This window comes from Cherax quadricarinatus, chromosome 4 (genome assembly GCF_038502225.1).
Source record: "Cherax quadricarinatus isolate ZL_2023a chromosome 4, ASM3850222v1, whole genome shotgun sequence".
Classification (NCBI taxonomy): Eukaryota; Metazoa; Arthropoda; class Malacostraca; order Decapoda; family Parastacidae; genus Cherax; species Cherax quadricarinatus.
In genome coordinates, this window is record NC_091295.1 from 75302209 (window position 1) to 75317793 (window position 15585).

Consider the following 15585-nt stretch of genomic DNA (forward strand, 5'->3'; position numbering starts at 1 on the left):
AATAACAAAAACATAAAGTGGGACCAAGTAAACCACAGACCCCAACTTATGCCTAGAACAGATTAACTCGGTGGCACTCGATGTATGCACAAGGCTTATTCCCCTAAGAAAAAGGAGGAGTAGATGTAAAATAGAAAGAGACAGGCGCTCCCTTTACAGGCGACGGAAAAGAATAACAGAGCGGCTAAAAGAGGTCATATCTGAAATGCGTAGGGAGACACTGGTCAGAGAAATAGCAAGCATCGAACTTAAGCTAAAGGAATCTTATAGGAGTCAGGAATCGCGGGAAGAACTAAAAGCCATAAATGAAATCGAAAGAAACCCAAAGTATTTCTTCTCCTATGCCAAATCAAAGTCGAGAACAACGTCCAGTATTGGGCCCCTACTTAAACAAGATGGGTCCTACACAGATGACAGCAAGGAAATGAGTGAGCTACTCAAGTCCCAATATGACTCAGTTTTTAGCAAGCCGCTAACCAGACTGAGAGTCGAAGATCAAAATTAATTTTTTATGAGAGAGCCACAAAATTTGGTTAACACAAGCCTATCCGATGTTATCCTGACGCCAAATGACTTCGAACAGGCGATAAATGACATGCCCATGCACTCTGCCCCAGGGCCAGACTCATGGAACTCCGTGTTCATCAAGAACTGCAAGAAGCCCCTATCACGAGCTTTTACCATCCTATGGAGAGGGAGCATGGACACGGGGGTCGTCCCCAAGTTACTAAAAACAACAGACATAGCCCCACCCCACAAAGGGGGCAGTAAAGCAACAGCAAAGAACTACAGACCGATAGCACTAACATCCCACATCATAAAAATCTTTGAAAGGGTCCTAAGAAGCAAGATCACCACCCATCTAGAAACCCATCAGTTACACAACCCAGGGCAACATTGGTTTAGAACAGGTCGCTCCTGTCTGTCTCAACTATTGGATCACTACAACAAGGTCCTAGATGCACTAGAAGACAAAAAGAATGCAGATGTAATATATACAGACTTTGCAAAAGCCTTCGACAAATGTGACCATGGCGTAATAGCGAACAAAATGCTTGCTCAAGGAATAACAGGAAAAGTTGGTCGATGGATCTATAATTTCCTCACAAACAGAACACAGAGAGTAGTCGTCAATAGAGTAAAGTCCGAGGCAGCTACGGTGAAAAGCTCTGTTCCACAAGGCACAGTACTCGCTCCCATCTTGTTCCTCATCCTCATATCCGACATAGACAAGGATGTCAGCCCCAGCACCGTGTCTTCCTTTACAGATGACACCCGTATCTGCATGACAGTGTCTTCCATTGCAGACACTGCAAGGCTCCAGGTGGACATCAACCAAATCTTTCAGTGGGCTGCAGAAAACAATGTGAAGTTCAACGATGAGAAATTTCAATTACTCAGATATGGTAAACACGAGGAAATTAAATCTTCATCAGATTACAAAACAAATTCTGGCCACAAAATAGAGCGAAACACCAACGTCAAAGACCTGGGAATGATCATGTCGGAGGATCTCACCTTCAAGGACCATAACATTGTATCAATCGCATCTGCTAGAAAAATGACAGGATGGATAATGAGAACCTTCAAAACTAGGGAGGCCAAGCCCATGATGACACTCTTCAGGTCACTTGTTCTATCTAGGCTGGAATATTGCTGCACACTAACAGCACCTTTCAAGGCAGGTGAAATTGCTGACCTAGAAAATGTACAGAGAACCTTCACGGCGTGCGTAACGGAGATAAAACACCTCAATTACTGGGAGCGCTTGAGGTTCCTAAACCTGTATTCCCTGGAACGCAGGTGGGAGAGATACATGATTATATACACCTGGAAAATCCCAGAGGGACTAGTACCGAACTTGTACACGAAAATCACTCACTACCAAAGCAAAAGACTTGGCAGACGATGCAACATCCCCCCAATGAAAAGCAGGGGTGTCACTAGCACGTTAAGGGACCATACAATAAGTGTCAGGGGCCCGAGACTGTTCAACTGCCTCCCAGCATACATAAGGGGGATTACCAACAGATCCCTGGCAGTCTTCAAGCTGGCACTGGACAAGCACCTAAAGTCGGTTCCTGACCAGCCGGGCTGTGGCTCGTACGTTGGTTTGCGTGCAGCCAGCAGCAACAGCCTGGTTGATCAGGCTCTGATCCACCAGGAGGCCTGGTCACAGACCGGGCCGCGGGGGCGTTGACCCCCGGAACTCTCTCCAGGTAAACTATGCCCTCGTCTGCTACACGTCCCTTTCACTGACGCCTATATAAGCGCCAGTCTCCTTGCCTCTGCTTCAGAGTCTCTACAACCACGGTGCTCTAAACACCACCTCCAAGGCTGAGGGACTGATTACCTCATCTTTTATACATAGTTCTTCTGATTTCTTATTATGTCCAAGAATCTGTATTGATAAAGCCACTGGATGGCGAAACGTCTACAATAACGTTAACCAGATGTTGCACAAGTGTCTTAACTTTCACTATGATTTCTCTCATAATTTTTACTAAATCTTATAATCTATATGAAAAATATGATTAAGCTGGAAGTTCCATTTGTGAAATTTCATGATAAAAATTCTAACGGTAATTCTTAACAGAAAATTTTATGTATATTAATGGTATTACATATATATGGACAGGTATGCAATTTAAAGCATTTTCTTGAGAATACGTTTTGTCCACGAGATCCCTGAAGGAGAAAAATCTTGATAAAATGCATATTGTGTCTTAAAATAAACTTTGACCAATAAATTTTATTTTCATCAGGCAGTTTTCTCAAAGATCTGGATAACAATATATTATTTGGCATCCCTGAGAGTCACCTTTAAGTGGTTGCCATTTTTTTCTCTCTAAAATTTTTATCTTACTTTGTTTATGACTTAAGGATGACTCATCCGATTGGCTTCAGCTTTTTAATGATGGTGTCCTGTAACCAGGGCAGCGTTCCTGCAACTAGTGGTACGTGCAGCTCCCTATAATTAAAGTTATATTGCCCACTCAAAAAATTGGAAATTATGTGAATTATATATTTTTTTTGCATTTTTGTATGTTCACATTTTTATTTTTCTTACATGAGGTGACCTTTGTAGAGAAGGTGGGGAGGGTTGAGGTGACCTTTGTAGAGAAGGTGGGGAGGGTTGAGGTGACCTTTGTAGAGAAGGTGGGGAGGGTTGAGGTGACCTTTGTACAGAAGGTGGGGAGGGTTGAGGTGACCTTTGTACAGAAGGTGGGGAGGGTTGAGGTGACCTTTGTACAGAAGGTGGGGAGGGTTGAGGTGACCTTTGTAGAGAAGGTGGGGAGGGTTGAGGTGACCTTTGTAGAGAAGGTGGGGAGGGTTGAGGTGACCTTTGTACAGAAGGTGGGGAGGGTTGAGGTGACCTTTGTAGAGAAGGTGGGGAGGGTTGAGGTGACCTTTGTACAGAAGGTGGGGAGGGTTGAGGTGACCTTTGTACAGAAGGTGGGGAGGGTTGAGGTGACCTTTGTAGAGAAGGTGGGGAGGGTTGAGGTGACCTTTGTACAGAAGGTGGGGAGGGTTGAGGTGACCTTTGTACAGAAGGTGGGGAGGGTTGAGGTGACCTTTGTACAGAAGGTGGGGAGGGTTGAGGTGACCTTTGTACAGAAGGTGGGGAGGGTTGAGGTGACCTTTGTACAGAAGGTGGGGAGGGTTGAGGTGACCTTTGTAGAGAAGGTGGGGAGGGTTGAGGTGACCTTTGTAGAGAAGGTGGGGAGGGTTGAGGTGACCTTTGTACAGAAGGTGGGGAGGGTTGAGGTGACCTTTGTACAGAAGGTGGGGAGGGTTGAGGTGACCTTTGTACAGAAGGTGGGGAGGGTTGAGGTGACCTTTGTACAGAAGGTGGGGAGCGTTGAGGTGACCTTTGTACAGAAGGTGGGGAGGGTTGAGGTGACCTTTGTAGAGAAGGTGGGGAGGGTTGAGGTGACCTTTGTAGAGAAGGTGGGGAGGGTTGAGGTGACCTTTGTACAGAAGGTGGGGAGGGTTGAGGTGACCTTTGTACAGAAGGTGGGGAGGGTTGAGGTGACCTTTGTACAGAAGGTGGGGAGGGTTGAGGTGACCTTTGTACAGAAGGTGGGGAGGGTTGAGGTGACCTTTGTAGAGAAGGTGGGGAGGGTTGAGGTGACCTTTGTAGAGAAGGTGGGGAGGGTTGAGGTGACCTTTGTACAGAAGGTGGGGAGGGTTGAGGTGACCTTTGTACAGAAGGTGGGGAGGGTTGAGGTGACCTTTGTAGAGAAGGTGGGGAGGGTTGAGGTGACCTTTGTACAGAAGGTGGGGAGCGTTGAGGTGACCTTTGTACAGAAGGTGGGGAGGGTTGAGGTGACCTTTGTACAGAAGGTGGGGAGGGTTGAGGTGACCTTTGTACAGAAGGTGGGGAGGGTTGAGGTGACCTTTGTACAGAAGGTGGGGAGGGTTGAGGTGACCTTTGTACAGAAGGTGGGGAGGGTTGAGGTGACCTTTGTACAGAAGGTGGGGAGGGTTGAGGTGACCTTTGTACAGAAGGTGGGGAGGGTTGAGGTGACCTTTGTACAGAAGGTGGGGAGGGTTGAGGTGACCTTTGTAGAGAAGGTGGGGAGGGTTGAGGTGACCTTTGTACAGAAGGTGGGGAGGGTTGAGGTGACCTTTGTACAGAAGGTGGGGAGGGTTGAGGTGACCTTTGTAGAGAAGGTGGGGAGGGTTGAGGTGACCTTTGTACAGAAGGTGGGGAGGGTTGAGGTGACCTTTGTACAGAAGGTGGGGAGGGTTGAGGTGACCTTTGTAGAGAAGGTAGGGAGGGTTGAGGTGACCTTTGTACAGAAGGTGGGGAGGGTTGAGGTGACCTTTGTACAGAAGGTGGGGAGGGTTGAGGTGGCCTTTGTAGAGAAGGTGGGGAGGGTTGAGGTGACCTTTGTAGAGAAGGTGGGGAGGGTTGAGGTGACCTTTGTACAGAAGGTGGGGAGGGTTTAGGTGACCTTTGTACAGAAGGTGGGGAGGGTTGAGGTGGCCTTTGTAGAGAAGGTGGGGAGGGTTGAGGTGACCTTTGTAGAGAAGGTGGGGAGGGTTGAGGTGACCTTTGTAGAGAAGGTGGGGAGGGTTGAGGTGACCTTTGTACAGAAGGTGGGGAGGGTTGAGGTGACCTTTGTACAGAAGGTGGGGAGGGTTGAGGTGGCCTTTGTAGAGAAGGTGGGGAGGGTTGAGGTGACCTTTGTAGAGAAGGTGGGGAGGGTTGAGGTGACCTTTGTAGAGAAGGTGGGGAGGGTTGAGGTGACCTTTGTACAGAAGGTGGGGAGGGTTGAGGTGACCTTTGTAGAGAAGGTGGGGAGGGTTGAGGTGACCTTTGTACAGAAGGTGGGGAGGGTTGAGGTGACCTTTGTACAGAAGGTGGGGAGGGTTGAGGTGACCTTTGTACAGAAGGTGGGGAGGGTTGAGGTGACCTTTGTACAGAAGGTGGGGAGGGTTGAGGTGACCTTTGTAGAGAAGGTGGGGAGGGTTGAGGTGACCTTTGTACAGAAGGTGGGGAGGGTTGAGGTGACCTTTGTACAGAAGGTGGGGAGGGTTGAGGTGACCTTTGTACAGAAGGTGGGGAGGGTTGAGGTGACCTTTGTACAGAAGGTGGGGAGGGTTGAGGTGACCTTTGTAGAGAAGGTGGGGAGGGTTGAGGTGACCTTTGTACAGAAGGTGGGGAGGGTTGAGGTGACTTTTGTACAGAAGGTGGGGAGGGTTGAGGTGACCTTTGTAGAGAAGGTGGGGAGGGTTGAGGTGACCTTTGTACAGAAGGTGGGGAGGGTTGAGGTGACCTTTGTACAGAAGGTGGGGAGGGTTGAGGTGACCTTTGTAGAGAAGGTAGGGAGGGTTGAGGTGACCTTTGTACAGAAGGTGGGGAGGGTTGAGGTGACCTTTGTACAGAAGGTGGGGAGGGTTGAGGTGGCCTTTGTAGAGAAGGTGGGGAGGGTTGAGGTGACCTTTGTAGAGAAGGTGGGGAGGGTTGAGGTGACCTTTGTACAGAAGGTGGGGAGGGTTTAGGTGACCTTTGTACAGAAGGTGGGGAGGGTTGAGGTGGCCTTTGTAGAGAAGGTGGGGAGGGTTGAGGTGACCTTTGTACAGAAGGTGGGGAGGGTTGAGGTGACCTTTGTAGAGAAGGTGGGGAGGGTTGAGGTGACCTCAGTAGAGAAGGTTGAGAGGGTTGAAGTGACCTTTGTACAGAAGGTGGGGAGGGTTGAGGTGACCTTTGTACAGAAGGTGGGGAGGGTTTAGGTGACCTTTGTACAGAAGGTGGGGAGGGTTGAGGTGGCCTTTGTAGAGAAGGTGGGGAGGGTTGAGGTGACCTTTGTACAGAAGGTGGGGAGGGTTGAGGTGGCCTTTGTAGAGAAGGTGGGGAGGGTTGAGGTGACCTTTGTAGAGAAGGTGGGGAGGGTTGAGGTGACCTTTGTACAGAAGGTGGGGAGGGTTGAGGTGGCCTTTGTACAGAAGGTGGGGAGGGTTGAGGTGACCTTTGTAGAGAAGGTGGGGAGGGTTGAGGTGACCTTTGTACAGAAGGTGGGGAGGGTTGAGGTGGCCTTGGTAGAGAAGGTGGGGAGGGTTGAGGTGACTTTGGTAGAGAAGGTGGGGAGGGTTGAGGTGACTTTGGTAGAGAAGGTGAAGAGGGTTGAGGTGACTTTGGTAGAAAAGGTGGGGAGGGTTGAGGTGACTTTCGTAGAGAAGGTGGGGAGGGTTGAGGTGACTTTGGTAGAAAAGGTGGGGAGGGTTGAGGTGACTTTGGTAGAGAAGGTGGGGAGGGTTGAGGTGACCTCAGTAGAGAAGGTTGAGAGGGTTGAGGTGACCTTTGTACAGAAGGTGGGGAGGGTTGAGGTGACCTTTGTACAGAAGGTGGGGAGGGTTGAGGTGACCTCAGTAGAGAAGGTGGGGAGGGTTGAGGTGACCTCAGTAGAGAAGGTTGAGAGGGTTGAGGTGACCTTTGTACAGAAGGTGGGGAGGGTTGAGGTGACCTTTGTACAGAAGGTGGGGAGGGTTGAGGTGGCCTTTGTACAGAAGGTGGGGAGGGTTGAGGTGGCCTTGGTAGAGAAGGTGGGGAGGGTTGAGGTGACCTTTGTACAGAAGGTGGGGAGGGTTGAGGTGGCCTTTGTACAGAAGGTGGGGAGGGTTGAGGTGGCCTTGGTAGAGAAGGTGGGGAGGGTTGAGGTGACCTTTGTACAGAAGGTGGGGAGGGTTGAGGTGACCTTTGTACAGAAGGTGGGGAGGGTTGAGGTGACCTTTGTACAGAAGGTTGGGAGGGTTGAGGTGGCCTTTGTACAGAAGGTGGGGAGGGTTGAGGTGGCCTTGGTAGAGAAGGTGGGGAGGGTTGAGGTGACCTTTGTACAGAAGGTGGGGAGGGTTGAGGTGACCTTTGTAGAGAAGGTGGGGAGGGTTGAGGTGGCCTTTGTACAGAAGGTGGGGAGGGTTGAGGTGGCCTTGGTAGAGAAGGTGGGGAGGGTTGAGGTGACCTTTGTAGAGAAGGTGGGGAGGGTTGAGGTGACCTTTGTAGAGAAGGTGGGGAGGGTTGAGGTGACCTTTTTAGAGAAGGTGGGGAGGGTTGAGGTGACCTTTGTACAGAAGGTGGGGAGGGTTGAGGTGACCTTTGTAGAGAAGATGGGGAGGGTTGAGGTGGCCTTGGTAGAGAAGGTGGGGAGGGTTGAGGTGACTTTGGTAGAGAAGGTGGGGAGGGTTGAGGTGACTTTGGTAGAGAAGGTGGGGAGGGTTGAGGTGACTTTGGTAGAAAAGGTGGGGAGGGTTGAGGTGACTTTGGTAGAGAAGGTGGGGAGGGTTGAGGTGACTTTGGTAGAAAAGGTGGGGAGGGTTGAGGTGACTTTGGTAGAGAAGGTGGGGAGGGTTGAGGTGACTTTGGTAGAGAAGGTGAAGAGGGTTGAGGTGACTTTGGAAGAGAAGGTGGGGAAGGTTGAGGTGGCCTTGGTAGAGAAGGTGGGGAGGGTTGAGGTGACTTTGGTAGAGAAGGTGGGGAGGGTTGAGGTGACTTTGGTAGAGAAGGTGGGGAGGGTTGAGGTGACCTTTGTAGAGAAGGTGGGGAGGGTTGAGGTGACCTTTGTACAGAAGGTGGGGAGGGTTGAGGTGACCTTTGTAGAGAAGGTGGGGAGGGTTGAGGTGCCCTTGGTAGAGAAGGTGGGGAGGGTTGAGGTGACTTTGGTAGAGAAGGTGGGGAGGGTTGAGGTGACTTTGGTAGAAAAGGTGGGGAGGGTTGAGGTGACTTTGGTAGAGAAGGTGGGGAGGGTTGAGGTGACTTTGGTAGAAAAGGTGGGGAGGGTTGAGGTGACTTTGGTAGAGAAGGTGGGAGGGTTGAGGTTATTTTGGTAGAGAAGGTGAAGAGGGTTGAGGTGACTTTGGTAGAGAAGGTGGGGAAGGTTGAAGTGGCCTTGGTAGAGAAGGTGGGGAGGGTTGAGGTGACTTTGGTAGAGAAGGTGGGGAGGGTTGAGGTGACTTTGGTAGAGAAGGTGGGGAGGGTTGAGGTGACTTTGGTAGAGAAGGTGGGGAGGGTTGAGGTGATTTTGGCAGAGAAGGTGGGGAGGGTTGAGGTGACTTTGGTAGAGAATGTGGGGAGGGTTAAGGTGATTTTGGTAGAGAAGGTGGGGAGGGTTGAGGTGACTTTGGTAGAGAAGGTTGGGAGGGTTGAGGTGGCCTTGGTAGAGAAGATGGGGAGGGTTGAGGTGACTTTGGTAGAGAAGGTGGGGAGGATTGAGGTGACTTTGGTAAAGAAGGTGGGGAGGGTTGAGGTGACTTTGGTAGAGAAGGTGGGGAGGGTTGAGGTGACTTGGTAGAGAAGGTGGGGAGGGTTGAGGTGACTTTGGTAGAGAAGGTGAGGAGGGTTGAGGTGACTTTGGTAGAGAAGGTGGGGAGGGTTGAGGTGACTTTGGTAGAGAAGGTGAGGAGGGTTGAGGTGACTTTGGTAGAGAATGTGGGGAGGGTTGAGGTGACTTTGGTAGAGAAGGTGGGGAGGGTTGAGGTGACTTCGGTAAAGAAGGTGGGGAGGGTTGAGGTGACCTTGGTAGAGAAGGTGGGGAGGGTTGAGGTGACTTTGGTAGGGGGGCAGGGTTGAGGTGACCTTGATAAAGGAGGGTGGGAGAGTTGAAGGTTGGAGGAATAAGTTATAGATGTGATAACACTGTGAAGAAGTTGGGAAAATAAGGAATAAATTTGACAAATGGAATATTTAATTTCCATGTGGTAAGTTATGACTGCCTCTTCCAAATGGCTTCTCTTCAGTGATGATATTTAACTACATTAAAAACTTATGCTGGACTGAGGTAGAAGAGGCTTAGTTTATGGGATACAGAGAGTACTGGGGAGAACTGGGGAAGAGAAAGCTGGATTAACAGGATATAGAGATACTTTTCTTGCATCATGCAAGGAAAGTATCTCATGCTGCTGTTGCAATTATCACTTGAGTGAAGTATCATTACTGATGCTGACACAGGTAAACCATTAATATTTTTTTTTGTCATCAGAGTGAGTCAATGTCGGCACCGCGGGCAGGCCGGGTGCAGGCGGGTGGTGCCATCAAGTTCCAACGCCACACTGGCACCTGCTATACAAGTGCTGCTCTCCGCACCAGCTGCTCCAGCTGGCAAGAGACTGAGGATAGCACTTGGTACAGTGGGGAGTGCTGCAGCTGCTGCCACAATGATGTCAACTTGCCACCGCGGGAGTCCTCTGGTACAGCATCAGGTTGCTCCACCGTCCTGCAGGCCAACCTCAACCGTAGCGACCTCCAGGCCTTCTCCTCCACTCTAGTCAGTGTTTGCTCTGCTGTTACTGATGTAAATTTAGCTGTAACCCTCAATGTGTTACTCTTAATGACAGCATCATGTAGACTTTGGTAATGAACCTTGTTAAATCCTTCACAAAGTTTGTAATTTTAATTTCACTCTACTTTGGTGAGTCCTTCATATTATCATTCATTAATGTTGTTGCATATAGAGCCTGTTACCAGTTTCCTCATAAATTAAAGTAACATAACTGGTTGCTGGTAAAAAATACTGAGAGAATACACAAGATAATACTAAGACACTATTATTATTTAGTTCAGAGGTTACTAACCAGGGGTATCTATACACCTTAGGGGTATGGGAACTGAATAGTAGGGGTGTGGCACTCCATCTCTGAACAATTTAAAAAAGAAAGTTGTTAGATTAGAATAAACTATCAAGTGTTTTGTTACTAACTATTCATATGTAAAGTAAAACCAGGCTATTGACATCTTTTGAGGTCATACTGGTACTTAATAGGACTGGTGATGATGATTTCAACAGTCTGGCAAAGAGGGTATGTGGACATATTGGGCAGCTCATTGAGGGGTCTGTAATTGTAAAAAGGTTAAGAACCCCTGACTTAGTTCATGAGGATGTGTTAAACCCAGATGATCATTCAGTGCAAGACACAACGAATTTCAGAGAGAAACAAGATCTAATAACTTGCAAAATACTATATAAAAAAAAGGTCTACCAACTGGTCCCTGGATCAACTATGAATGATGCCAGACCAAATGTTTCCTTTTGATGAGGAAACTCTGTAAAGTAGATATATAGAAAACTGCTGTTATGAGTAGATGTTCTATTGACTGGTAATGTTTTACTCGTGTGTTTTGGCCAGATCTCTACATCATAAACTTCAAATATATATTATTCGAACTTGTATTTGAACTAATACATGTTATCAAAATATCTAGTGCCGTGTACAAAGAGTGGTTTAATGTGGACATTCTACATGTATTACTGTCAAGTACACTGTATAGTGTAGATGTCTCACAGTAAATACTTTCTTCCACAGGAGTACCAGTACAGTGGTCTCAGCACCGATGCCTATGAAGTTGTCAGTGCTTATGAAGAAACATCAGCCATCACAGATTCTGGACCTGACCAGCCCAGCAAGAGGCTTCCAGCACTTCCCTTGCGCAGAGACCTCCAGCATCTTACACTCAACACAGAGTCCAACACTGACCTCTCCTTAAGCTGTTATAACTTCGATGATGATGATGACATAACTCAATCTTGCAGTGACACAGAGGCATCCTTCTTCATACCCCATGACATGAAAAGGCAGCAAAAGGAAGGTGACATGAAGGACAACAGTTCAGTGAGGGACAAGAGGCAAGGACATATCAGTAGTTTCTACTCAAGTCACACGTCGGACGAGGTAAGCTGCCCGAAGGAGCTTCGGAAACTTGAACAAAGTCATAGAGATGGACAGAGTTCGACAAGCTCTCTAAAATGTCCAGACCAAAGTGTTGAGTCATCCTCAACGTCCACCTCAGGGGCCTCTACTTTAAACCCGTTAACGGTGGAAGACTTAGAGACATCCTCGACCAGAAGAGTAAGCTGCCACTCCTCACTAACACAGGACAGCCTAGAGGAGCAGTTCGAAAGAACACTAAACATGATCACACATGGAGGTTCAGCCACCCTGGACTGACCAACTTCCTCCTGCCTCCTGTAACTAGAACTACCATAGTCTGGCCTCTAGTGAGCTAACAGGTACAATATACTACATTCTTATCCTTTATGCAGTCATAGAAGCTTGAGACCTTAAGGCAGAGCATTTAGTGTACATATACTTTTATAGTGCTAGTGTGAGGCCTTAAAGCAGATCAATTAAATGTATGTGTATTGTCCACTAAACCACAAAATTATTTTAAATGTTATATACATAATCAGGAGGATTGGTAGATTTTCAGTATCTGCTACTGGCAATGTCCATCTTTTTGGTCATAGTGAAGTTGGTGTCTTTTATGTATCTCCTGAAACTAATGTTAGGGAAAGTACAAGTATTGTGGTTACTAAAAAGATTCCCAGCAGAGTTGCATCTGTCTCTCATATTTTTATAAGGTAAAGATATCATTTTGACAGTATTTTCATCCCGGTTGTCTGAGAGATGTTTCCGGGAACCATGAGACTGGTGCTGGGAGAGCTGCATCTAGTAACTCTTGGCAGTCATACCAAGAACACTATTCTGCTTCACTCAGAACAGTACTCTCACAGTTTACACTTGTAGTGTTAAAGTGTCTTGGATATTTCATGCCTCACCTTGGAGGGTTTAAATGTGAAAAAAGTTCTGAACTAAACCAGTGTGGGATGTTCAGTGTAAAGTGTGTGGAGGCTCAATCCTCCGTCCGGTAATATTGAAACAGATAATACCAAACTGAAACAAAAGTCAGAAGAGTTAGAAGTGATAAAATGTTATGGCCAGTATTGTAGAAGAGTAGCAATACGTACATATTTTATATATAAAGCAATACAAGTATTGAAACTTACAGCTTTGTCAAGTGTGTCAACAGGTGTAACCCACACCATAAAGTGTCAACAGGTGTAACCCACACCATAAAGTGTCAACAGGTGTAACCCACACCATAAAGTGTCAACAGGTGTAACCCACACCATAAAGTGTCAACAGGTGTAACCCACACCATAAAGTGTCAACAGGTGTCATATTATACTCTAAATGCTCAAGATATCATATCAGAAAAATGTACAACTCGTAACAATATTGTACAGCTGCACACTTGTGTGTCGTCATTCAATACATATTAAGTGCTAGTCGTCAAACTATGTTGTTCCTCTCGGTGTTCTCCACCACACACTTTATGGGAAAGTGCTAAACTCGTAGGGGGTCATAATACACCTGGGGAATGGGAGGTATACAAGTTAATCCAAGGAAGAGGGTAGCATTAAGTCCTTGGATGAAGATCCCTTATCAAAATATATAAATACAATAGCTGCTACCTCAGTAAGGAGGATAAATAATAACAGTTTTGGTCATAAATAACTGGACATTTATAATTATATGAGAACCATGTTTACAAATTGCATTACATAGGTATATAGATATTAATTCAGTCGTAACTGTAATAATTTGTGTGTGTACTCACCTAATTGTGGTTGCAGGGGTCGAGACTCAGCTCCTGGCCCCACCTCTTCACTGTGTGTGTGTGTGTGTGTGTGTGTGTGTGTGTGTGTGTGTGTGTGTGTGTATGTATGTGTGTGTGTATGTATGTATGTGTGTGTGTGTGTGTGTGTGTGTGTGTGTGTGTGTGTGTGTGTGTGTGTGTGTGTGTGTGTGTGTGTGTGTGTATGTGTGTGTGTTTATGTATGTATGTATGTTTGTGTGTTTGTGTGTGTGTGTGTGTGTTTGTGTGTTTGTGTGTGTGTGTGTATGTATGTATGTATGTGTGTGTGTGTGTGTGTGTGTATGTATGTGTGTGTGTGTATGTATGTATGTACTCACCTATTTGTACTCACCTATTTGTGGTTGCAGGGGTCGAGTCACAGCTCCTGGCCCCGCCTCTTGTGTGTGTGCGTGTGTGTGTGTGTACGTGTGTGTGTGTGTGTGTGTGTGTGTGTGTGTGTATGTGTGTGTGTGTGTGTGTGTGTGTGTGTGTGTGTGTGTGTGTGTGTGTGTGTGTACGTGTGTGTGTGTGTGTGTGTGCGTGTACGCACATACGTGCATGCACTCAAAATATATATATTATATAATCGTGTGTGTGTGCACACATAAAGACATTAACTTTAGTAATCAAAGCTTCCAATGTGTTATATAGGGAAATAGTGTGAAAATACAAGTTCATATTGACAAAGTGTGGAAATAAGAATCATGTATGATCAGGATGTTTATTGAAGATGCTTCACCACTTTCAGTTTTATCAATCCTAATACAGAGACAACAAAAGAAGCAGCATTTATAACAAAGTGGGGTCAGGTGCGACTTGGAATAAGAGGCCACTTGTTAGTAATGGGCAGGACTTGAAATTTAGAAGAACCTGCCTATTACAAAAACACCAATTGGCCTTCCATTAGTGTCGTAATATAAGAGTTCGGGATATAAGAGTTAGGTCCATTGCAGTACATCTCTGGTCTTGTTTCATCTGATGCCAGTGTTTTGGTTAGGCAGAATAAATTTTGCTAGAATTCTGGAGATGCTGAAGCTCTCCGAATTTTGTGTGATTGACTTTGAAACTCGGATTGATTGAGGTTTCCAGATACCCACATCTCAGTAAATCATTCTCAGCACTAACTCTGCTCTTTTCCACCTTATGATGTGCTACACGCATTGTTCACATTATGGCAGCAAGGATTTCTTTGTTTCCTAACATGGTCCCTGTCTTGTCTGTTTCCTTTATGTTTAGCTTATTGTATCCCTGGGAAGAGATCCTAGACAGACTCGCACTGGTTTCTGTGAAGCTGACAAGCTTCAGCTCTAACAGGTTGTTGATGGTGGTCATGGAACTGGTTGCTACTCAAATGTGGCTGGCTATGAGTGATGAAGAAATGCTGCTGACCACAACACTGACAGAATGGACTATGTACCCAGTAGAAGATCTCTCATGCATTGTTGTTGCTATCACTGATGTATATGGTGTACCTCCTACACTCAGAAATGAAGTATAGAGGAAACTGAAGCTTTTCAGATGTGTGTAATATATTCACACACTTCCTTCAGCAAGTTTGGTCTTTACTTTCCTTAGAGGTTACAGCAGACAAAGCCCACATTCTCAAAGAGTAAGTATTGGCTTTAGTTGCTTCTGCAGTGTAGGCTCCTTCTGCATACATCAGTAATAGCAACAACAGCACATGAAATCTTCCACCAGGTACATAATCCATCCTATCGGTATTGTGGTCAATAGCATTTCTCTATCACTCATAGGCAGCCATATCTGAGTAGCAATCAGTTCCATGATGACCATCAACAACCTGTTAAAACTGAAACCTTTCAGCCCCACAGGAACCAGTTGTAGTCTGTCAAGGATCCCTTGTCAGGGATACGATAAGCTAAACATAAGGGAAACAGGACCAGGGGCCAGCATGTTAGGAAACAGAAATGCTTGAAGCCATGATGTGAACAATGCATGTACCCAAGAGCAGAGCTACTAATGAGAGCAATTTACTGGGATGTGGATACCTGAAAACTTTAGTCTGACACAATCACACAAAGCTCAGAGAGTGTCAGCATCCCCAGCGTTCTAGCTAAAATAATTCTGCTTAACCAAAACAATGCCATCAGATAACATAAGAATGCTGTCGTATTGCTGTGGGCCTATTGGATCATGTTAGGCAGATTCTTTGAAATTTCACACCCTGCCTACTTCTGACAAGTGACTAGCATTGCACCTAATCTTTCTCTACTATAAGTACTGTGCATTTTAGTTGTATCTGTATAGAGATTGGTAAAGCCATAAGTAGATAAGCCCCTTCAGTTAATGTCTTCATTGTGTATGTGTTTTATGCCACTGGGAACAAATTGCTGTATACTGTTAATAATTAATGTACACATGAATATATTTTTATATGTATAATATGTCATATATTAGTGTACTGAATATGTCATCTATCAGCCTTAAGACTTTGCACTACATCAGTACATTTAAAATCATAGGAACTTCTTAAGAATGAATTACACAGTATTATTTATATTGACATTATAGACTCGTGGAATAATTGTGGACCTGAGGGTTCCCTGACCAACATACTAACCACCTCTAACGTACACACTGAGGACCACTGTACCACCTCTGATGTATGCACTGAGGTCCATTGTAGCGCCTCTGATGTACACACTGAG

At 46.3% G+C, this 15585-nt stretch overlaps 2 protein-coding genes across 2 annotated transcripts in view; both read left to right on the plus strand.

Moving 5' to 3' along the window:
- The window catches only part of LOC128684451 (uncharacterized), a 112257-nt gene extending 99195 nt beyond the window's left edge, over positions 1–13062 (plus strand). Inside the window, exons 15-16 of the mRNA XM_070098021.1 lie at positions 9483–9767; positions 10804–13062. Of these exons, the coding sequence (XP_069954122.1) occupies positions 9483–9767; positions 10804–11445 (927 nt within the window). The 3' untranslated portion in view covers positions 11446–13062. The remainder of the gene's footprint in view (positions 1–9482; positions 9768–10803) is intronic.
- The window catches only part of LOC138854537 (roundabout homolog 2-like), a 336616-nt gene that overhangs the window by 294277 nt on the left and 26754 nt on the right, over positions 1–15585 (plus strand). The window lies entirely within an intron of this gene.